Source organism: Triticum dicoccoides, chromosome 4A (assembly GCF_002162155.2).
Source record: "Triticum dicoccoides isolate Atlit2015 ecotype Zavitan chromosome 4A, WEW_v2.0, whole genome shotgun sequence".
Lineage (NCBI taxonomy): Eukaryota > Viridiplantae > Streptophyta > Magnoliopsida > Poales > Poaceae > Triticum > Triticum dicoccoides.
Window position 1 is genome coordinate 330,218,562 of NC_041386.1, and position 23,956 is coordinate 330,242,517.

At 48.7% G+C, this 23,956-nt stretch overlaps 2 protein-coding genes across 2 annotated transcripts; both read right to left on the minus strand.

Annotated features, from left to right (window-relative positions):
• Positions 1-12,541: 12,541 nt before the first annotated feature.
• Positions 12,542-15,411, minus strand: LOC119285883. The gene has a single exon (XM_037565201.1). It carries the CDS (start codon positions 15,248-15,250, stop codon positions 14,066-14,068), a length of 1,185 nt encoding a protein of 394 aa, XP_037421098.1. The 5' UTR covers positions 15,251-15,411; the 3' UTR covers positions 12,542-14,065.
• Positions 15,412-15,725: 314 nt separating this feature from the next.
• On the minus strand, positions 15,726-19,275 carry LOC119285884 (GRF1-interacting factor 2-like). Its single transcript, XM_037565203.1, has 4 exons — positions 19,026-19,275; positions 18,414-18,490; positions 16,400-16,487; positions 15,726-16,325 (listed from the first exon to the last, which is right to left on the minus strand). Exons 1-4 carry the CDS (start codon positions 19,107-19,109, stop codon positions 15,972-15,974), a joined length of 603 nt encoding a protein of 200 aa, XP_037421100.1. The 5' UTR covers positions 19,110-19,275; the 3' UTR covers positions 15,726-15,971.
• Between the last annotated feature and the right edge of the window lie 4,681 nt (positions 19,276-23,956).

Below are 23,956 nucleotides of genomic sequence, written 5' to 3' on the forward strand. Positions count from 1 at the left end.
TGAGACGGACTAGTCAACATCGGTGAACATCTTCATGTTGATCGTATCTTCTATACGACTCATGCTCGACCTTTCGGTCTACTGTGTTCCGAGGCCATGTCTGTACATGCTAGGCTCGTCAAGTCAACCTAAGTGTTTGCATGTGTAAATCTGTCTTACACCCGTTGTATGTGAACGTTGGAATCTATCACACCCGATCATCACGTGGTGCTTCGAAACAACAAACTGTCGCAACGGCGCACAGTTAGGGGGAACACTTTCTTGAAATTATTATGAGGGATCATGCTATTTACTACCGTCGTTCTAAGTAAACAAGATGCAAAAACATGATAAACATCACATGCAATCAAATAATAGTGACATGATATGGCCAATATCATATAGCTCCTTTGATCTCCATCTTGGGCTCCATGATCATCTTGTCACCGGCATGACACCATGATCTCCATCATCATGATCTCCATCATCGTGTCTCCATGAAGTTGCTCGCCAACTATTACTTCTACTACTATGGCTAACACATTTTAGCAATAAAGTAAAGTAATTTACATGGCGTTTCTCAATGACACGCAGGTCATACAAAAATAAAGACAACTCATATGGCTCCTGCCGGTTGTCATACTCATCGACATGCAAGTCGTGATTCCTATTACAAGAACATGATCTCATACATCACATATATATCATTCATCATTCATCACAACTTTGGCCATATCACATCACATGACACTTGCTGCAAAAAACAAGTTAGACGTCCTCTAATTGTTGTTGGAAGTTTTACGTGGCTGCAATAGGGTTCTAGCAAGAACGTTTTCTTACCTACGCCAAAACCACAACGTGAATTGCCAATTTCTATTTACCCTTCATAAGGACCTTGTTCATCGAATCTGATCCGACTAAAGTGGGAGAGATAGACACCCGCCAGCCACCTTATGCAACTAGTGCATGTCAGTCGGTGGAACCGGTCTCACGTAAGCGTACGTGTAAGGTTGGTCCGGGCCGCTTCATCCCACGATGTCGCCAAATCAAGATAAGACTAGTAACGGCAAGCAAACTGACAATATCGACACCCACAACTACTTTGTGTTCTACTCGTGCATAGTAACTACGCATAGACCTAGCTCATGATGCCACTGTTGGGGAACGTTGCAGAAAACAAAAAAAATTCCTACGTTTCACCAAGATCAATCTATGGAGTCAACTAGCAACGAGAGGAGAGTGCATCTACATACCCTTGTAGATCGCGAGCGGAAGCGTTCAAGAGAACAAGGATGATGGAGTCGTACTCGCCGTGATCCAAATCACCGATGACCAAGTGTCGAACGGACGGCACCTCCGCGTTCAACACACGTACGGAGCGGATGACATCTCCTCCTTCTTGATCCAGCAAGGGGGAAGGATAGGTTGATGAAGATCCAGCAGCACGACGGCGTGGTGGTGGATGCAGCAGTGAACGCAGCAGGGCTTCGCCGAGCTTCTGCGAGAGGGAGAGGTGTAGCAGGGGAGAGGGAGGTGCCAAGACTTGAGGTGTTGCTGCCCTCCCTCCCCCCTTTATATAGCCCCTCTAGGGGGTGCGCCGGCCCTAGGAGATGGGATCTCCTAGGGGGGCGGCGGCCAAGGGGTGGAGTACCCCCCAAGGCAAGTGGAGGCGCCCCCTCCCCTAGGGTTCCCAACCCTAGGCGCATGGGGGGCCCAAGGGGGGGCGCACCAGCCCACCAGGGGCTGGTTCCCCTCCCCACTTCAGCCCATGGGGCCCTCCGGGATGGGTGGCCCCACCTGGTGGACCCCCGGGACCCTCCCGGTGGTCCCAGTACAATACCGGTGACCCCCGAAACTCTCCCGATGGCCGAAACTGCACTTCCCATATATATTTCTTCACCTCCGGACCATTCCGGAACTCCTCGTGACGTCCGGGATCTCATCCGGGACTTTGAACAACTTTCGGGTTACTGCATACTCATATCTCTACAACCCTAGCGTCACCGAACCTTAAGTGTGTAGACCCTACGGGTTCGGGAGACATGTAGACATGACCGAGACGGCTCTCCGGCCAATAACCAACAGCGGGATCTGGATACCCATGTTGGCTCCCACATGCTCCTCGATGATCTCATCGGATGAACCACGATGTCGAGGATTCAAGCAACCCCGTATACAATTCCCTTTGTCAATCGATATGTTACTTGCCCGAGACTCGATCGTCGGTATCCCAATACCTTGTTCAGTCTCGTTACCGGCAAGTCACTTTACTCGTACCGTAATGCATGATCCCGTGATCAACCACTTGATCACTTTGAGCTCATTATGATGATGCATTACTGAGTGGGCCCAGAGATACCTCTCCGTCATACGGAGTGACAAATCCCAGTCTCGATTCGTGCCAACCCAACAGACACTTTCAGAGACACCTGTAATGTACCTTTATAGTCACCCAGTTACGTTGTGACGTTTGGTACACCCAAAGTACTCCTACGGTATCCGGGAGTTGCACAATCTCATGGTTTAAGGAAATGATACTTGACATTCAGAAAAGCTACAGCAAACGAACTACACGATCTTTGAGCTAAGCTTAGGATTGGGTCTTGTCCATCACATCATTCTCCTAATGATGTGATCCCGTTATCAATGACATCCCCATGTCCATAGTCAGGAAACCATGACTATCTGTTGATTAACGAGCTAGTCAACTAGAGGCTCACTAGGGACACATTGTGGTCTATGTATTCACACATGTATTACGATTTCCGGATAATACAATTATAGCATGAATAATAGACAATTATCATGAACAAGGAAATATAATAATCATTTTATCATTGCCTCTAGGGCATATTTCCAACAATGTGATGTTGTAAGAATTCTGCAAATGAATGCAGACTATGAGAACCAAGGGATTCTCCCATGGACATGTACCTGTGACAACATTAAGGTGCGATGGAAAGGGAAGAGGTCATATGCATTCTCAGAAGATTTTGAAGATAAATCAGTTTAGAAGACATTGACCTTATCATGCGAAGATATTCACTCATAGATAAGGAGTTGGTTCCAGATTTGTACGAATCCACGGATCAGTACAAGTGAGGAATCTAACTACTTTGTGAAGCATAAGTGAATATACTAGGCATGTTATGAGATGCAGTATGAAAGAGATCCAACTTGTGTGAATAGAAACTGCTTGTGGTAGAAAGTGATAAAGCTATAGGATCAAAGGGGCCGTAAAAGGAAGTTTTATTTACCACATAAAGAACTTCTAGCCTGAGTGGAAGAGGAGGCCGAGCAGTTCAATTGTCCGTGCCCTAACTTGGCAACGGAGGACACCTATGGCGAAGGCGGAGAAGACGATGTCCGCGGTCGGCGTGAAGACGGCGTCGGAGAGGTTGCGGCAGCGAAGCGCTTCGTCGCCGGCGTTGTCGAGGGCTAGCGGTGGCGCTAGGGTTCGTGCGAGAGTGGAAGAAGGGATAATGACTGCTGTGAGGTGTGTATTTATAGGTACAGGGGCGGCACTGCGTTATTACACAGGTGCCCCTGGCGATTCACATATGAGGAACACGTGGCCATCATGCAGCATATCGGGGGTTGTTCCATGTCCCACGCATGCCTGGATTGTCGGGTGGTCGTTCCCACTTCTCCCGGTTTCAGGTGGAGGAATGAGCATTGAAAACGGACTTAATGTTTGTCTCTGTATCTTCTGCTGACAAGGACGCAGAGAAGACATTCGACAATTTCAATAGAATGCATATGATTTGGAGAGATAGAGTTTGAGATAGAAAGCATAGAGAGGTTAGGGTCCGATCACATTCACTTAGTTCAAAAGATTCAACAAGAAGACATAGCTATAAGTGAATGCTGTAGAGGACAGAACACTAGTATATATATATATAATCAACATAGTGAAGATAATCATGAAGACATGTTGAAATTGAAGCCAAACCAAATGTGAGGACATAGCAAATGTAACGCCATGAGTGAAACACTTCAAACAGAACATTTTGGTGGTGGCGTTACCCACCGTATAGGAAGTATTAGACCCAGACACGGCGCACAATTATCGTGGCATTCCGAAGTCAAATTCCATATTAATGTATTCACACTTAGAATGTATGTCTTCATTGATTGAAGATATACTTTACTTCGTGTGTTGCACATCTAAGTCATCAATATGCATAAGTGTTAGGACATGTGCCTGATCACAGGACATTTGAGGATTCCAAGATATTTAGCTCACACCATAACTTGCAAAATCTCTTCTCATCCAAGGGCTTGGTGAAGATATCTGCCAATTGCTCTTCAGTGTTGACGTGTATGATATCAATATCTTCCTTCACAACATGATCTCTGAGAAAGTGATGATGAATTTCAATGTGCATTGTCTTCGAGTGCTGAACTGGGTTGTTGGCAATCTTGATGGCGCTTTCGTTGTCGCAGTAGAGTGGCACTTGCTTCAGATGAATGCCATAGTCATTGAGTGTTTGCTTCATCCACAGAAGCTGAGCACAGCAAGATCCAATAGCAATGTATTCAGATTCAGTAGTGGAGAGAGATACACAGTTCTGCTTCTTCGAAGACCAACATACAAGTGATCGTCCCAGAAAGTGACATGTGCCTGATGTAGACTTGCGATCCACTTTGTCACCAACATAATCAGCATCCGAGAATCCAACCAGATCAAACTCTGAGCCCTTTGGATACCATAATCCTAGAGTTGGGGTGTGAGCCAAATATCGAAGAATTCGCTTCACAGCTAAGTGATGCGACTCATTTGGTGCCGCTTGAAATCGAGCGCACATGCAAACACTAAGCATAATATCTGGCCTAGATGCACATAGATAAAGCAAAGAACCAATCATGGAGCGGTATACCTTTTGGTCGAACTCTTTACCATTGTCGTCAGGACCCAGATGATGCTTGGCTGGCATTGGCGTCGTGAAGCCTTTGCAATCTTGCATACCGAACTTCTTCAGGCAATCTTTGAGATACTTCTCTTGAGATATGAAGATGCCGTTGCGTTGTTGTCGTATTTGAAGACCGAGGAAGAACTTCAGCTCTCCCATCATGGACATCTGATATTGCTCTTGCATCATATATCCAAACTCTTCACTGTACTTCTGATTGGTGCAGCCGAAGATAATGTCATCCACATATATTTGGCACACAAACAGTTCACCATCATATGTCTTCGTGAAGAGAGTGGGGTCGAGGGAACCAGGTATGAAGCCTTTGCTCTTCAGGAAGTGTTTGAGTGTGTCATACCAGGCCCGAGGGGCTTGTTTGAGGCCATATAGTGCCTTGTTGAGCTTGTATACCATGTCAGGATGTTTTGGATCTTCAAAGCCAGGCGGTTGTGCAACATATATTTCTTCTTCAATCTTGCCATTGAGAAAGGCGCTCTTCACAGCCATTTGATATAGAAGTATATTATGATGATTTGCATAGGCCAGCAGTATGCGTTTGGCTTCAAGTCTAGCCACAGGAGCAAATGTTTCATCGAAGTCAATGCCTTCCACTTGAGTATATCCTTGAGCAACGAGACGAGCTTTGTTTCTGACAACTTGACCATGCGCATCTTGCTTGTTGCGGTATATCCATTTGGTGCCTATTATGTTGTGCTTCCGAGGATCAGGACGCTTAACCAGTTCCCATACATTATTCAGCTCAAACTGTTGAAGCTCTTCTTGCATAGCTTGAATCCATTCAGGTTCCATGAAGGCTTCTTCAACTTTCTTGGGTTTTGTTATTGAGACGAATGCGAAGTGCCCACAGAAATTTGCTAGCTGAGTTGCCCTTGATTGAGTGAGCGGACCGGGTGCATTGATGCTGTCAATTATTCTCTCAATCTGCACTTCATTGACAACACGAGGATGTACAGGGCGAAGGTTTTGCTCTTGCTGATCATTGTCATTGTTAGTGGGATTGTCTTCAGGCTGAGCATTTTCTTCAGGTTGATCAGGTGCGGAGATGATAAGTTCCTCTTCAGGTTGAGCTTCAGAGGGTATGATTTCTCCGGTTCCCATAAGCTTGATTGATTCGCTAGATGGAACTTCATCTAGCACATTTGGGAGGTGCTCTCTTTGTGAACCGTTAGTCTCATCAAACCGCACATCCACTGTTTCAACCACTTTGTAATGAAAGAGATTGAAGACTCTGTAGGAGTGCGAATCCTTTCCATATCCAAGCATAAAACCCTCATGTGCCTTTGGTGCAAATTTTGAAGTGTAATGTGGATCCTTGATCCATCACTTGGCGCCAAATACTCTGAAGTAACTGACATTTGGCTTCTTGCCAGTAAGGAGCTCATAAGATGTCTTGTTCGAAAGCTTGTGAAGATAAACACGATTGATTGTATGGCATGCAGTATCAATGGCTTCAGGCCAGAATTTTCTTGGAGTCTTGTATTCATCAAGCATCGTTCGGGCCATCTCAATGAGTGTTCTGTTCTTGCGTTCAACGACGCCATTCTGCTGTGGCGTGTACGGGGCTGAGAATTCATGTGTGATGCCCAAGGTATCAAGATATGTATCAAGGCCGGTGTTCTTGAATTCAGTGCCATTGTCACTTCTGATGTGCTTTATCTTGGCGCCATAGTTGTTCATTGCTCGATTGGCGAAGTGTCTGAAGACATCCTGCACTTCAGTCTTGTAGAGGATTATGTGCACCCAAGTATATCGAGAATAATCATCAACAATGACAAAGCCATAGAGACAAGCAGTAGTAGTAAGAGTTGAGTAATGAGTGGGACCGAAAAGGTCCATGTGGAGCAGTTCGAAGGGTCGAGTAGTTGTCATGATTGTCTTTGAGGGATGTTTGGCCCTCGTCATCTTTCCTGCTTCACAGGCACCGCATAAGTGATCTTTCTTGAACTTGACGCCCTCGATGCCTATGACATGCTTCTTCTTTGCAAGGGTGTGGAGGTTCCTCATGCCAGCATGCCCTAGCCTCCGATGCCAGAGCCAGCATTCTGAAGCTTTTGCTAGAAGACATACGGCAAGCTGTGGTCCTGTCGAGAAATCTACCATGTACAAATCATCTTTCCGATACCCTTCAAATACTAGAGACTTGTCAGATTCCATTAGTACAAGGCAGCGATATTTTCCAAATATTACAATCATGTTCAAACCGCAAAGCATTGAGACAGACATTAAGTTGAAGCCAAGGGATTCAACAAACATGACTTTATCCATGTGTTGATCCATTGAGATTGCAACTCTACCTAGGCCCAATACCTTACTTTTACCAGTGTCAGCAAATGTGATGTGACTCTTGTCGGATGGACGTAAGTTTGAGTCCATAAGAAGGCTTCTTTTGCCAGTCATGTGATTGGTACACCCACTATCAATAATCCATTCTGAAGACGCTGGTGTCGTACCCTACAGTGCAGTTAGGGGGATAGGCTTCACGAAGAGAATTGTGAAGCAAAAACATTTGACGAACCAGTGGGTTATGAAATCTTAGATCCAGATTAGGACTAATGGGGAGAGTAGCAAGCGATTCAGGAACGAAGTACATAGTAAGACCATTCGGGCATTTGATCTTGCGCCCTACAAGATGTTTAAGGTCCCCAGCAATAGCGTCAGACGATTTTGGTTTTCTGCTGGAGACCTTTCCCTGCAAAAGAGAGTTAAGCTTTCTTAGCCACCCACATCTTCAAGGGTGGCTTAGAAGCAATAAGTCTAAGTGCAGCGTCTGAGAACTTTGGCTTTGGAGCCCTAGCAAAAATTCTTGCAGGCGGACAATAGTACTCATAAGAATAAGCAAAATAGTTCTTGGTCTTATGAACATGGCGGTTTGATAAACCGCGCTCATATTCATAGGCCTGAGTATGGTTTCCCTGCAAAACATTTGCGTTAGTGCGACTCAGGTGAGTCCTCTGTCTGTATGAAGCCTTTGGACCGTATGAAGCCTGTGGTCTGAGGTTTGTCTTCTTCACGTGTGGTGTCATGATGACATTCACAGGAAGATTCTCCAGACACTTTTTCGGAACCCAGATCTTCTTCATAGGCGGTCCATTCCTGCAGTTAGTACCAATGTACCTGGCAAACACTTCATCATTCTGATTCTTAAACAGTTTATAGTTTGCATCAAAGGATTCATCAATGACAATGGGGTTTGCACAAGTGAAGCCAGATAGATTGGATAGATCTGCTGAAGATTCCTTTGCAGCAACCCATGTGGTTTTGGGGTACTGCTCAGGTTTCCAATAAGAGCCATCAGCATTCATTTTCCTTATGAACCCAACACCCTCTTTCCTCGGGGTTCGGTTCAAGATCTGCTTTTTGAGGACATCACATAGTGTCTGATGCCCTTTAAGACTTTTGTACATCCCTGTTTCAAGCAATGTCTTCAACCTAGCATTCTCATCAGCAATAGCAGTGGAATCCTCAGCAGAGGGGTTAGTTCCCACATCAACAGTTGAAGATATTGCAACAGTAGCAGCAGTAGAACATTCAGCAACAGTAGGCATTATCATGCTTAATGCATTTAAGACATGGTGGTTCAAATCCTTCCTGAGCGGAGCTGATCTGTTCGGCGTGAAGTGACTCGTTTTCCTTTTGAAGATCTTCATGAGCCGCTCTCAATTTCTCAAGATCTTGCTTCCTTTGAAGATAATCATAGGAAAGCTTTTCATGAGTTGTTGAGAGCGTTTCATGACGACTTTCAAGTTCCTCATACTTAACGTGAAGATTTTTTATGTCTTCAATTAAGGACTCAGATCGAGTCATTTCAGCACCTAACAGATCATCGCTTCTGTCTAACAGTTTTTGAATATGTTCCATAGCTTTCTGTTGTTCAGTTGCAATTTTAGCAAGTGTTTTGTAGCTGGGTTTTGAACCACAATCAGAGTCATCATCACTAGATGTTTGATAGTGAGTAGTGTGTGTGTTTACCTTGGCACCGCGTGCCATGAAGCAGTAGGTAGGAGCAGAGTACTCCTTGTCATTTGCATCGGTGTCGGTGATGAAGTCATTGTCTTCAGTGTTGAAGATGGACTTGGCAACGTATGCTGTAGCCAGACTTGCGACACCAGAATCGGACTCCTCCTCAGACTCCACCTCCGCCTCCTCAGAAGCGGACTCCTCCTCTGAATCCATTTCCTTGCCAACAAATGCATGTGCCTTGCCAGATGAGCTCTTCTTGTGTGATGAAGACTTTGAGGAAGACTTGGAAGAAGACTTTGAGTATTTCTTCTTCTTCTTGTCGTCAGAGTCATATTCCTTGCTCTTCTTCTTCTTTTTGTTCTCATTGTCCCACTACGGACACTTAGAGATGAAGTAGCCAGGTTTCTTGCACTTGTGACATGCTTTCTTCTTGTAGTCATGAGCAGAAGCTTCATCATTCCTTGAGCTTGATCGGGAAGACTTTCTGAAACCTTTCTTCTTGGTGAATTTTTGGAACTTCTTCACAAGCATAGCAAGTTCCCTTCCAATGTCTTCAGGATCATCCGACCTGCTGTCAGATTCTTCTTCAGATGAGGAGACAGCTTTTGCCTTCAAGGCACGAGTTCGCCCATAGTTTGGACCGTAGATATCTCTTTTCTTAGAAAGCTGAAACTCATGTGTGTTGAGCCTCTCAAGTATGTCAGACGGATCGAGTGTCTTGAAATCAGGACGTTCTTGAATCATCAGGGCTAGGGTGTCAAACGAACTGTCAAGTGATCTCAGTAGTGTCTTGACGACTTCATGCTTGGTGATCTCAGTAGCGCCAAGGGCTTGAAGCTCATTCGTGATGTCAGTGAGTCGATCAAACGTGAGCTGGACATTCTCATTGTCATTTCTCTTGAAGTGGTTGAAGAGGTTGCGAAGGACACTGATTCTCTGATCTCTCTGGGTTGAGACGCCTTCGTTGACCTTGGAGAGCCAGTCCCAGACTAGCTTAGATGTTTCCAAAGCACTCACGCGGCCATACTGTTCTTTGGTCAGATGACCACAGATGATATTCTTGGCAGTAGAGTCCAGTTGAACGAACCTCTTGACGTCAGCAGCAGTGACACCTTCTCCAGCTTTGGGAACGCCGTTCTTGACGACATACCATAGGTCGACGTCAATGGCTTCAAGATGCATGCGCATCTTATTTTTCCAGTAGGGATATTCAGTTCCATCGAAGACGGGGCACGCAGCAGAGACTTTGATTATCCTTGCAGTCGACATAGCTAAAACTCCAGATGGTTAAACCGAATCACACAGAACAAGGGAGTACCTTGCTCTGATACCAACTGAAAGTGCGTTATATCGACTAGAGGGGGGTGAATAGGCGATTTTTATGAAAGTCTTCAAAACGTGGAAGTTATGAAGACAAACGATAGAAATAAACCTATTACCATGCAGCGGAAGGTAGACTACACTAGGCAAACCATAGTCAAGTATTCAATGGAGTGAAAGCACAATGACTAATAGCAGCAATGTAGTAAGGATCAGGTAGGAAGATATTATGAAGCCACACAGAACACGCAGTCACTCAGTGAAGATAAAAGATAGTGTAATCATACAATGACTTCACAAGGACCAACAGTAAGTAAAGGGAAGGAAAGGATGAAACCAGTGACACGTTGAAGACAATGATTTGTTGGACCAGTTCCAGTTGCTGTGATAACTGTATGTCTGGTTAGGGCGGCTAGGTATTTAAACCTGAGGACACACAGTCCCGGACACCCAGTCCTGAACACGCAGCTCAGGACACCCAGTCCTCATCGTATTCCCCTTGAGCTAAGGTCACACAGACCTCGCCCAATCACTCTGGTAAGTCTTCAAGATAGACTCCCAAACCTTCACAGACTTTGTTCACCGGCGATCCACAATGTCTCTTGGATGCTCAGAACGCGACGCCTAACCGGCTGGAGGATTCACAGTCCTCAAGTGTAATAAGTCTTCAGATCACACAGACAAGAAGACTTAAGTGATGCCTAATTCTCTTTGGCTCTGGGTGGTTAGGGCTTTATCCTCGCAAGGAATTCTCTCTCAAAGGCTTCGAGGTGGGTTGCTCTCAAACGACAAAAGCCGTACACTAACTCTGAGCAGCCAACCATTTATGGTTGTAGGGGTGGGCTATTTATAGCCACTAGGCAACCCGACCTGATTTGTCCGGAATGACCCTGGGTCACTAAGGAACTGACACGTGTTCCAACGGTCAGATTTCAAACTCACACGGCAACTTTACTTGGGCTACAAGCAAAGCTGGCTTGTCCGACTCTAGATAAGATTCGCTCTCATAGTCTTCACTCGAAGACATAGGTTTTGGTTAAGCATCACTTCAGTCATTCTGACTGGTTCTCTTGGACCCCACTTAACAGTACGGTGGTTCCTATGACTCAACAAAGAAGAAAAAGAACTACGAAAGATCTAAGTCGTCGAGCTCCATATGCTTCATGCGATGTCTTCTCTTGTCATAGTCTTCAATGTGAATACCTTCATATACCACCTTTGACCTCAATGTCTTCATACATTTTTAGAGGTCATCTCTGGTAGGAAAACCAAATCAATGAGGGACTTCTACCTGTGTTATCCTGCAATTCTCACAAACACATTAGTCCCTCAACTAGGGTTGTCGTCAATACTCCAAAACCAACTAGGGGTGGCACTAGATGCACTTACAGCCTCCCACACATACGTAGCTCTTTTAGCTGCATGAAGTCAAGGGCCCCGCGGAATTTCCCAATGAGACGGCGATTGATGTTGGCGTTGCTCTTGTCCGCCGCTTTAGTGATCAGATTGAAATCCCCCAAAAGAAGCCACTGCCTTCCAGTCGTGGCAGAGAGAGCCCTCAACTCCTCAATGAATGCCACCTTGTCCGGCTCACCCTGAGGACCATAGACGTAAGTGATGGTCCAAGCAATGCGATCATTTAGCATGGAGACAGAGGCGGAGATGGTGCCCGGCGTAGTCTGGCAGTCTGACAGCGCGAAGAAACGGTCTGACACGGCCAAGATCATTCCTCCTCTAGTGCCGGTTGCAGGCAAGACAAAGTAGTTGGCGGTGAAGCAAGGGCCAAGCATCTCCCTGACAATGGAGTCGTCAACTAGTTGTAGCTTCGCCTCTTGGAGACAGACGATGGGGGTGTGGGAGTTGCGAACGATATCGCGAACGGCGTCACGGCGAGCGCGCGAGTTAAGTCCGCAGACGTTCCAGCAGATGATTTTTACGTCAGATTGCGCCATATGGGAAACTTAAAAGTAGCACGGTGGATGTAGACTTCAGGAGGCGCCGAGGAAAAAGAATGAAACAAAGTGAAGTGCAGCTAGCAGACTTGAGCTTGGTGACACAATGCAGGGAAGATAGACGACCTCCGGTCGCGATGATACATGGTTCTGGACGACTAAAACAAAGAGCAAGAAAGGAACGGTGATACATCATGCTCGCGGGATAGAAGCCCAACAAGCAATGGCAGCTAGGGAGCCTACACATTAGCGACCTGGGCAACAGCTTTTGCAACCTCCTGGGCGGCCTTCTTCTTGTTCTTCTGCGCCTTCTTTTGGGTGATATCTTGGCGTGCGCTACCAGTCCAGCAGTAGCCTGGACCACGGGGGCCGCGAGCGGGGTGCTGAACATGTCGAGGTAGGCCTGCTTGGCCTTCTCGTCGTATCCAACAAACGGGTCCAGTACACCACAGACCTTGGCAATGAGCTCCTGGATCGCCTCCGTAGCAGCCCCGAGGGGGCTTTTGCCTTCTTTTTGTCGAGCCGGGCGCTACGATGAGCCGGCGCGACCGACACGCCCCCCTTGCTCCTACGGGTGGCCGGAGTAGACAGCAACGGGGCGGGCGGCTCCCCGACAACGCTGGCGAGGAAAGACTCCAGGGGGTTCCCAATCGGAGGCACGTCCGTAGCAGCTTCCGAGGCAACAATGACAGCGGGTTCAGGGCAGGCATTTGCCAACAGCGTGAGTGCTCCGACCGGGTCGGTGGCATCCATCCCAGGCCCGACCACGACGGTGGGGGGGGGGGGGTCGCGGTGACGAGGATCTCCGTCGGGCCACTCCCAGCTGCATTGACCGTGTGGACGGTGACCGGCTCAGGCCTGATCACGAGGGGCGGTGGAGGGAGGCACAACAACAAGGAGCCCGACAGGGTCACCCCCAGCGTCGTACATCGCGCGGTCGGCGTCGACAGGCCGGGCCAGAGGCGAAGCATCAATGGTCGATGGTGGATCAGGGGCGGACCAGGCTTCAACCCCCGACGTGTCGAGGCTCCGCACCTCCGGGGACAGGGCGAGTCCTGCGAAGCAGGCCGACAGCGTAGGCAGGGCGGGCACCGCCGAACCCGCCTCCACCACGCCAACAGCCGCGCCAGCCAGCAAGGATGGGTTGGCCGGGCCACCATTGGTTGAACCGAGCTTGACGAAGGCACCCTCCACCCTTTCAGCAAGGTCGGCCAGCCACCGACGCATGGCAGAGAATTCCGAGTGCAATGGAGCGAGCGCGGTGTCGATAGCCGCCGACAGCTCAGACCGAAGTAGGCGGGCATGGTCCACCAGCGGGAGGTGAGGCCCCGCAGGAGCGCCGCCGTCGGACAGAAGGTGCAGCCTGCCGCATGCCACCGGTCGACCTCCATCGCCATGACAGGAGACACAGCGCCCACGGGGGAGCCCGCACGGCGACGTCCATGACGCGTCGAATCCACGTCGCGACGTCGAGGTGAGCGGGTGCGCTCCCTGCGCCCGTCCAAGGCCGAGGCGTTGGAGCGGGGCACCCGGCCGCGTCCGTCCCGGCCGCCGCCGCCATGCCAGTCATCGTTGTCGTCCCGGCACCGCGGCGTCTGTCGGGGGTGGTCATCCCCGGTCTCGGCAACGCGGAGCAGCAGCCCGTGAGCCGCCTCCCATGTCAGGGAGGGCAAGGGTGGCTCCAAGAGGCGGCGGAACACCGTCAACGCACTCCATGTGCCACTCCAGCGGCAGCCTGGGAGGGCTGAACGCCTCAGCGCGATCGTCAGAGGTGTAGCAGTCCAGGGGAGCATTGGAGTGGTCCTCCACCATGTCCAAGTGAACCAACACCCTGAAGGTTGCGCCACGCTTGCAACCGGACGGCCTCGCCACATTGGCGAACACCTGCAGGCCGCCGGATGGACGGGTGGTGAATGTTAGCTAGATGACCTTGGGGATGAGGTTTGGGTCTGCAGTCCAAGCCCAGAGGTCGAGCGTCACGGAGTTTGTCCGGAGCACGGAGTGGTCTTCGAGGCGATCCAGGGAGTAGCGCCGGCCGATGATGCGCTCGGCGACAAACGGCGTCCACGCGTAGTCAGGGACGTTCTCCAAGCACAGGTGCACTCGGTAGTTGAGGGCGGCCCCGAACGCGCGCTCTAGAGGACGCCACGGCCTGATGTGGACAATGGCGTCGGCAGCACGCATGTGACCCGCGGCAAGCGCCACGTCGCACTGGGCCTTGTGCTCGAACTTGACGAGGAACTTCACCGGGTGGTACGGGATGACAGCCACGTCCCCGTGGCTGAGCCGGAATTGCTTCCGGATGGCGCGGTCAACGTCCAGCGCGACGAGCCGCCGCGGCGCGTTGATAGCCCAGGCGATGGCCGCCGTCTGTTCCCACTCAAGCATGTCACGGTCCATGTCGAATGAGGACGGGATGAAGCACGAGTCCTCCTCGGGGCGAGCGTCCGACGCCCCAATGCCGGCGGAAGCGCGAGCCATCCCAGCGCGGGGAGGGGGAGCGGACGGGGAGGCGACAACCTCAGCCCAGGAACGCGCGCCCGAATCGGCGGGCGAGCGGCACGGCGGAGGGGCCGCAGGCGGGGAGGCCGGACGCTGCTTGGACGCACGTCGCAGGGGGCAGCTGCGCTCGATGTGGCCCGAGAGGTTGCAGGAGAGGTAGCGCACAGGGTCGCGACAGGCAGAGGAGCGGTGGTGTTTGGGGGCGAGACAGCGAGAGCAGCGCCCCTCCGTGCGCTTTTTGAAGCGGATGAAACTGGCTCGGCGTTGCTCGTCGAGGCCGCTCGGCGCGGGATGGGACGGGACGGCAGACGCCCGGCTTGAAGGCGCGTCCCGTCGAGGGCGGCGCTGCCGCAGCATGAAAGTCCAGCCCTCCTCCTCCCGAGGAGCGGACGAGACAGGCCGTGGCGCGAGGACGCATCCTGACGCCGCATTGACGAGCCGGGATGGGCGAGGGAGGATGGTGATGATGGAGCGAAGGCGGGTGGCCGCATTGAAGGCGTCCGGCGCGGCCGCGGAGACTTGAATGCGCGCAGAGGAGGGTGAAGCCCAACAAAGCCCGGGGGGACGGAGCGGCCGAGCCGGGAACGAACTCACCCCCCTCATCAATGCCAACAGGCAAGGGGGCCGAGTCCAGGACAAAATTGCCAGATTCGCCCGACGAGCACGGCGCGCGCGCAGGGGAGACGGACGCCGACGTGCACCCCAGGGCGAGCGCAGCAGCAGGAGGGGAGCAGGGGACAGGAGGAGGCGCCGCACCCAGAAGCAGCAGCCTCTGCGCCTCAGAGAAGAACCAGGGGGGCCCAGGGCCAGGCGCACCGGCCGGAAGGGGGGAGGGGGCAGCAGACCGCCGGCAGGGCGGGGCGGCCGGGTGCCGCGCGCGGGGACGAGAGCCCAGGGAGCTCCAACGGATACATTTAACGCGTGCGTCGAGGATTTTTGCCTTTCCAGAATTCCAGTGGGTAATTTGCCTGAAAAAGTTGCAACTTGGGTTGTATCACCAGATAACCGAGAAAAACGTCCACCACACTGACCATTCACTCACTATTTCACTTGTCATAGCAAGCAAATACTAGCGGAGTAAACAAAAGGTAAACCATCTGACTTGGACAACGGGCTGGCGAGTTATTCGACAATTGCTACAAGCCTACAACAACTTAGAGTGAGATAACAATCCCGGACAGAACACACCATCATGATCATCATCAATCTAAAAGCTTGTTCTAAACGAGCCTTCATGATAAAACGAGCCTTCTACGAGCAGACGGGCTTTCTTTCTTTCTTATAGTATACATACATGGCGTTATTTTTGCCTAACACTAACAGCTTAGGATTGTTCTGCTACATCAGCGCCCACCTCCTCTGCTCCCGCGTTCTTGTGGCTCTTGGTGCCAGATGGTTCCGAGCTGGCCCCAGCCACTGCGGCGTCCTGCTTGCTCCCTCCAGGTGCTGCTGCTGGCTGGAGGTCGCCGGCTGCTTGCATAGGCTGCTGCATGCCGTTGACGGTGCCTGGTCTCATGACCACCTGGGCGGGGAAAGAAAGGGCCTGGGCTTGCTGCTGCTGAAGCTGCTGGTGCTGGTGCTCTTGCATCTGCTGTGGGGTTAAAGGCGTTCTTGGAGGGAACATTGGTACTTGTGACATGTAATGCCCTGCACCTTGCATACTACCAGGCTGCACCATCTGTTTGCAAAATAAATAACTGAGCACCACAGACCATCTTTTCGCAAAATGGATAACTGAGTACACAGACTAACCTGAGGGTGACTTGTAGGGTTCTGTGGTGGTTGGGCATCCGCGATAGCAGCTAGATACAAGAGATTCTTTTGGAGTTGAGCTTGATACCTGAAAGTCCAGAGCATAAACACTGTTATTCTAAACGCATCATCAATATCACACATCCATTTATAGGGAAGCATTTGCGTAAGGTAGGCACATCATATGATGACCACAATGGCTGCTTCTCTGTACCAGAAACTACATTACAAGCTTGTGGTATAGCCCTATCAACTGACAACCAAAACTAGAAAGGCATATGGGGTCCTTAACCCAATAACAACAACAACAACAACAACAACAACAACAACAACAACAAAGCCTTTAGTCCCAAACAAGTTGGGGTAGGCTAGAGCTGAAACCCATAACATATCAAAACCAACTCATGGTTCTAGCACGTGGATAGCTAACTTCCACGCGCCCCTATCCATGACCAGTTCTTTGGTGATATTCCAGTCCTTCGGATCTCTCTTTACAGACTCCTCCCGTGTCAAGTTTGGTCTACTCGACCTCTCTTGACATTATCAACACGCTTTAACCATCCGCTATGCATTGGAGCTTCCGGAGGCTTGCGCTGTATATGCTCAAACCATCTCACACGATGTTGGACAAGCTTCTCTTCAATCGGTGCTAACCCAACTCTATCACGCATATCATCACTCCGGATCCGATACTTTCTTGTGTGGCCACACATCCATCTCAACATGTACATTTCCACGACACCCAACTGTTGAACATGTCACCTTTTAGTCGGCCAACACTCGACGCCATACAACATTGCAGGTTGAATCGCCGTCCTATAGAATCTGCCTTCTAGCTTTTGCGGCACTCTCCTGTCACAGAACGCCAAAAGCTTGGCGCCACTTCATCCTTTCGGCTTTGATTCTTCATCAGTATCACCATCCTTTTTCAGCATTGACCCCAAATATCGAAAGGTTTCCTTCTAAGGTCAATGCTAACCAAATTTGGCACGCGATATCAATAGTGAAAGGTGCTCATCAAGGCTAACCTACTCCTCATGCTTAGTAGTACTGAAACTGCACCTCGTGTACTCAGTTTTATTGTCCGCAAAAAAAAAGTGTACTCAGTTTTATTTCTACTAAGCCTAAAACATTTCGATTCCAAAGTTTGTCTCCATAGCTACTTTCTATTAATCCCCGTCCGACTATCATCGACTAGCACTACATCATCCGCAGAGGGCATACACCATGGGATATCTCCTTGTATATGCCTTGTGATCTCATCCATCACCAAGGCAAAAAGATAAGGGCTCAAAGCTGACCCTAGGTGCAGTCCTAATTTAATCGGAAAGTCATCAGTGTCGCCATCACTTGTTTGAACACTTGTCACACCATTATCATACATACCCTTGATGAGCGTAATGTACTTTGTTGGGACTTTGTGTTTCTCCAAGGCTCACCACATGACATTCCACAGTATCTTATCATAGGCCTTCTCGGAACACCAAATGTAGGTCCTTTTGATCCATGTATAACAATGACGCTGTTAAAAGACACTGACATGGTCCTCGAATCTGAGTCAGATGTAAGATAGATCGTCTATTTCATTTGTAATCAGCTGCTGTCTTTATAGTGTCAACCATTTTTCGACCAAAACATGCCTCGAATACAAAAGACAGGGGTTTGTATTTGGAATGCCATACACATAACTTCACGAAAAAACTGGCAGCTATGCAGTTTCACGCTACATCACATAAAACGAGAGATAAGGGTCAATCAATGCATTAGCAGTTTCATCGTTGTGGATATGGGTAATGGGGATGCGGGAAAATGACATTTTTCGAAAACAGTATACAGGGAATGGCAGGTATAGGGCATTCTGCAATACAGCATGTAATAGGTATAAAATATGAGCCCACAGAGGTATATAGGAATTAAGAGTACCTGAGAGGTCCCTGATCGCAAAATATGAAACCAACAATAAACATTTCATATGGTAATTGCAAGCACTAAACCAAATTAGCAAGCCACTTACTGAGCACATTCAGCCAACTTTCCTAGGTTCTGATTTTCAAGGATGGCCAAAATAAGTTGCTTATTTTCATCCAAATACTGAAAAAGAAAATAAGTGTTAGTAAGAAGTTAATATATATTTAATGAGTATATGATCATACTATACCGCCAGGATTCCATACAGTCATAACTCATCGATTTTACATTCACTGCTGCAATGTTGTGTAAGAACTATACACAAGAAACTTCATTCGCGAAGAAGCGCCGTCCCATATATTCTTCTTTTTTTATCGTGCCAGCATAGTTGATATTTCTTGAACCAGTCTTTCGGATAGAAATGTCTTCAGATGGATACTGATTACTGAATGGATGATTTCTGAAGTTGACTCTCTTGGAGTTAAACTTATTTATATGTAACTATCACGAGTCCATGATTTGGAAACACAGAGATGATGTTGCATAGAGGAAATAGGTATACAGTTATCAATAGGTATACACTCATCCACAAGGCTCGTTCGAAACACAGGGGCGATATTTCTCTAACCAGGAACGAAAAAGGTGAGGCCTATGGTCGAATCAATAGGTTGAAGGAAGCATCTGCGTAACCCTAGCAGGAAGGAGGCACGGATCGAACCTTTTGGATCTGCTCGGTGGTGATGCCGGCCGGCGAGGACACCGCGCCGACCGCTCCCGGGGGCAAGGGCATCGCCTGCTGCATCGTCAGCTCTCTCGCTCGCTCGCTCCCTCCTCCTCCTTGTCGGTTGTTGGATTCGGTGGGATGTAGCTTTCTCTCTAGCTTTACTCTTTCTCGAGGTGGTTAAGCCCGGGGGAAGGGAGGGGAGGGGGGCTTTGGGTTTCAGAACTCAGCGACGACGAGACAACCAAAAGGAAATGAAAGCAGGATGGCGATTTACAAATCTGCCCTTGTGCCATACAACGATGCTCCCCGGTACACCTGGCCGTGGGCAGCCCGGATCCGAAAAAGGCTGACGCAGCCCGGACGGCCTTGCCAATGGGCTGGGCCTAGGCCTAGATTTTGAGCCCGATGGTCAAGCCGGGCTGAGCGTGAGCCTGTCGTATTTGTAGATTAAGGAAGAGGCCCGATCCGAGACTCGACGGGCTTTTTACGTGATGAGTCAGGCTTGGGCCTGATTTTTAGGCCTGACGGTCGGACTGGGCCGGGCTCGGGCCTAGGTTTGTTGCGTCAGGCTTAGGTAGGCCCGGCCTGATGGGTGGTCAGGTGATAGAGGCTAGGGTGTCCTGATCTTTCGATGAGATAATAACTATCGATTTGGTGAAGACGACTTTGACGATCCGACTACAAACATGCACGACGTTGCGCCTTAGCAAACGCTAAACCAATCTCCTGGGGTTACTGACGATGTCGGAAGCACGGTCAGCCTGACCACGAAGGTCTATTCCTGCAAGCAATCAAAGAACGAGCAAGAATATGATAAAGCAATCTGACTATTGCAAAAATATATGAAGTATTGATAATGGTGGGGATCCGTAAGCGGTCTTGGTCTGGTCGTTGGACACAAACGAAGTACACGAAGTTGCAATGGCTAACTTTTAACTAAACAAATCCTAAGGAAAAAGCTACTAGATGGATCTACTTATATAGGAGCAAGGGGTGGCGGCCAAGGAGGTGGGAGGACGTCCCAAGGCGGCCTAAAACTAACCCTAGGTCGTACAAGGCTCATGGGCCCAAGTGGAGGTGGTGCAACACCTTTGGACTTGTTGTTTGACTCGAATTCTGTTGCAGCGTCAGATTGTTTCGTCGATATCTCAATGCTCCGGACGAATTTAAAGGTGATTCCAATGAGGTTGGAAAGAGCACGAAATCTACTTTCCAACAAAAAAAGAATCACCCAATTTGGAGTCCGTATGAAAAAGTTGTTGACGTTTTGAGTCAGGTATGTCTGTGCAGTCCGAATCTGAATCCAGAACGTGAGAGACTTAGACTCTATCTTCTCTTGGCCCAAAAGTGACGTGAGAGAACTTTTTGAACATAACATAAACTTCTCCTTTTCCCTTATCTTCATATGTGAATTGTACAAATGTCCCATACACCTACAATTAGACAAAACATAAAAGTGTGTGAAGTATTTTTGTTCTGGATAACATAAATAGATTATTGAATAGTTTGCACTAGAAATCACCTGACAAATATGCATATATGAAATATTTTTGGTCGTATCCAAGGTAGTCATGTCCTCATCACCAGGTATATCCTAGGGGATTTGTTTTCAACTAGTGGACCCGTTGCCTCAAATGACATAGAGGCACGCTAAATCTATGTTCCCGGTGAAAAAAATATTCATGGTTTAAAGGTTCAGAGTTTTGTATATACACATCTTTGATAGTACGAAGCTCATCTTTCCCTAATAATAAAGTACGGATTGACTCCATCGGGTTCACCGTCGCGGTGGTTTTGTAAAATAGTCCCTGTTGTTTTAGTTAGTTAACCCGCAGTCCGTTTCTAAGTGGATGCCTACGATACTGTTTCGATTTTACAAAATACCCCCTTCATTTCTTAGAATTAAACTCGCAATCCTTTTATTGTTTTTATCCAGCCACGGCAAAGGAGGAGAAGGAGGATGGAGGCCGCATCGATCGCCGGCACGCGTGCTCGGGTGAGGGGCGGCGCCCTTGTCGGCAACAGAGACGGCTACAGCCGCGGCAGAAGACGAGAAGGCAGACGCCATGGGCGCGTGATTGTTGCGCTCATGGGCTTTGATGGAGGATGGAAGGGAGGACAACTTCGGGAGGGTACACCGCCCGCCAGTGTCAGTCCTCCGACCGAACTACGATGCCGTCGCGCTCCTCGACTTCTGCCTCCACCCCATCTAGCGCGTGTCGTTCGTCCATGTGGGTGCCAGTGGCTACCGCGCCCCGAAGGTGGTGGAACACGCGGTGGGCCGATGGCCTACGCTGAAGGCGGATGTCTACTCCCTAGGCATGCTCTTGTTGGAGCTCCTCACCGGTAAGTCGCCGACGGATGCTTCTGTAACACCCACAATGCGGCTATATCTCCCACGTGTCGGGGCACGACTTAGAGGCATAGCCGCATGGTAGGCATTGTCGCAAGAGGGGTAATCTTTACACATCTCATGTACTGAATAAGAAAGGGATAAAGAGTCGGCTTACAATCGCCACTTCACACAATACATACATATATCATACATCATCCAAGGTACAAACAAAGGTCCTACTACGGAACCAAAATAATGAAAGACCACCCCTAATGCTAGATCCCCGATCGTCCCAACTGGGCTCCACTACTGATCAACAGGAAACGAAAACAACACAACGAACAAGATCTTCATCGAGCTCCTACTTGAGCTCGGTTGCGCCACCTACACTGGTACCATCGACACCTGCAACTGTTTGGAAGTATCTGTGAGTCACGAGGACTCAGCAATCTCACACCCGCGAGATCAAGACTATTTAAGCTTATGGGTAGGATAGGGTAATGAGGTGGAGCTGCAGCAAGCACTAAGCATATATGGTGGCCAACATACACAAATGAGAGCAAGAAGAGAAGCAACGCGACAGTCGTGAACTAGAAGTGATCAAGAAGTGATCCTGAAACTACTTACGTTCAAGCATAACACAAGAACCGTGTTCACTTCCCGGACACCGCCGGAAAGAGACCATCACCATGCGGTGATGCATTTTAATTAAGTTAAGTGTCAAGTTTTCTACAACCGGACATTAAAAAATTCCCATCTGCCCATAACCACGGGCACGACTTTCGAAAGTTCAAAACCCTGCAGGGGTGTCCCAACTTAGCCCATCACAAGCTCTCACGGTCAACGAAGGATATTCCTTCTCCCAGGAAGACCCGATCAGACTCAGAATCCCGGTTACAAGACATTTCGACAATGGTAAAAAAACCCAGCAAGACCGCCCGATGCGCCGACATCCCGATAGGAGCTGCACATATCTCGTTCTCAGGGCAACACCGGATGGGATATCCTACGAGTAAAACCAAACCTCAAGTTTCCCCGAGGTGGCCCCGTAGTCTACTCGGTTCGGACCAACACTTAGACAAGCACTGGCCTGGGGGGGGCTTAAAATAAAGATGACCCTCGGGTTGGCCGACCCAAGGGAAGGGTAGATGGTGGTGAGGCAAATGGTAAAGCCAAGGTTGGGCCTTGCTGGAGGAGTTTTATTCAAAGCGAACTGTCAAGGGGTCCCCATAACACCCAACTGTGTAAGGAACGCAAAATCAAGGAACATAACACCGGTATGAGGGAAACTAGGGCGGCAAGAGTGAAACAAAACACCAGGCATAAGGCCGAGCCTTCCACCCTTTACCAAGTATATAGATGCATTAATAAAATAATAGATATTGTGATATCCCAACATATCCATGATTCCAAACATGGAACAAACTTCACCTTCACCTGCAACTAGCAATGCTATAAGAGGGGCTAAGCAAAAGCGGTAACATAGCCAAACAATGGTTTGCTAGGAAAGGTGGGTTAGAGGCTTGACATGGCAATATGGGAGGCATGATATAACAAGTGGTAGGTATCGCGATATAGCAATAGATCGAGCAACTAGCAGGCAAAGATAGAAGTGATTTCGACGGTATGGTCATCTTGCCTGAGATCCCGCAAGGAAGAAGAACGAGTCCGCGAAGAAGACAAACGGACGAAGTCGAACGAATCCTCACAACTCCGGAACAAAACCGAAACTAACGGGAGAAGCAACCCAGAAAGAAGCAAGCAACATAGTAAACCACCAAGCATAACATGGCATGATGCACAACCAAGTATGATGCATGTCTGGTTTAAATATGCATGACATGGAAAAGTGCACAAACAATACTACAAATTAAGTGGAGCTCACTATGCAACGAGCTGCATATTGACAGAACACCACATGACTTATTTAGTTCTCTCCCGTTTAAACTACTCAACAATATTAAATGTTATAAGACATGGCAAGGGGTGAAGCAAATGAAAACTATCCATCTAGGCAAGTTTAAATGAGGCCGGAACAACGAGCAACAATTCCGGAAAATCCCCATGTGCAATATTTGAATTTGGTACTGATCTGCTCTAAACCATATTTTAGAGTTGTTAAACATGCAAAGTAAAGCCACCATGTTTAACTAGGCATTTTTCTACCCCATTTACATATAAAGTTTGTTAAGTTTGGAGCTACGGTTAAATAGTTATGAATTAAATCATTTTGACATGGCATATGAGCAAAATTTAATCAAACATCATTTTAAACACGGATGAAAGTTGTATATTATTAACCTACACAAAATTCTGAGCATTTTACATATATAACTTATTTCAAACCGATGCACGGGTATTCAGTTATTAAATGCATGAACAGCAAGGGGTAATATGTAAATATGCAGTTTTTGGGATAAATGGCAAAATTCGTAGTGCACGAAAAAAAATATGCATGGGCCGAAATCTGGCTGGCCTAGCAGCGCATAGGAGAGGGGTTGGGCGCATCCTTACCCATGGGCTTCGGCCCGGTCAGTGGACAAGCTGGCAGGCCGCGTCTGGGTGAGGAGGCGTGCTGGGCCGACGGGGA

Coding starts and splice junctions, on each gene's coding strand:
- LOC119285883 (XM_037565201.1), bottom strand. CDS start 15,250: ATGAGGGGGGTGAGTTCGTTCCCGGCTCGGCCGCTCCGTCCCCCCGGG.
- LOC119285884 (XM_037565203.1), bottom strand. CDS start 19,109: ATGCAGCAGGCGATGCCCTTGCCCCCGGGAGCGGTCGGCGCGGTGTCC. Junction 18,491..19,025: donor CCACCGAGCAGATCCAAAAG/GTTCGATCCGTG, acceptor TTTCTTTTTCAG/TATTTGGATGAAAATAAGCA. Junction 16,326..16,399: donor ACCCTACAAGTCACCCTCAG/GTTAGTCTGTGT, acceptor TTTTGCAAACAG/ATGGTGCAGCCTGGTAGTAT.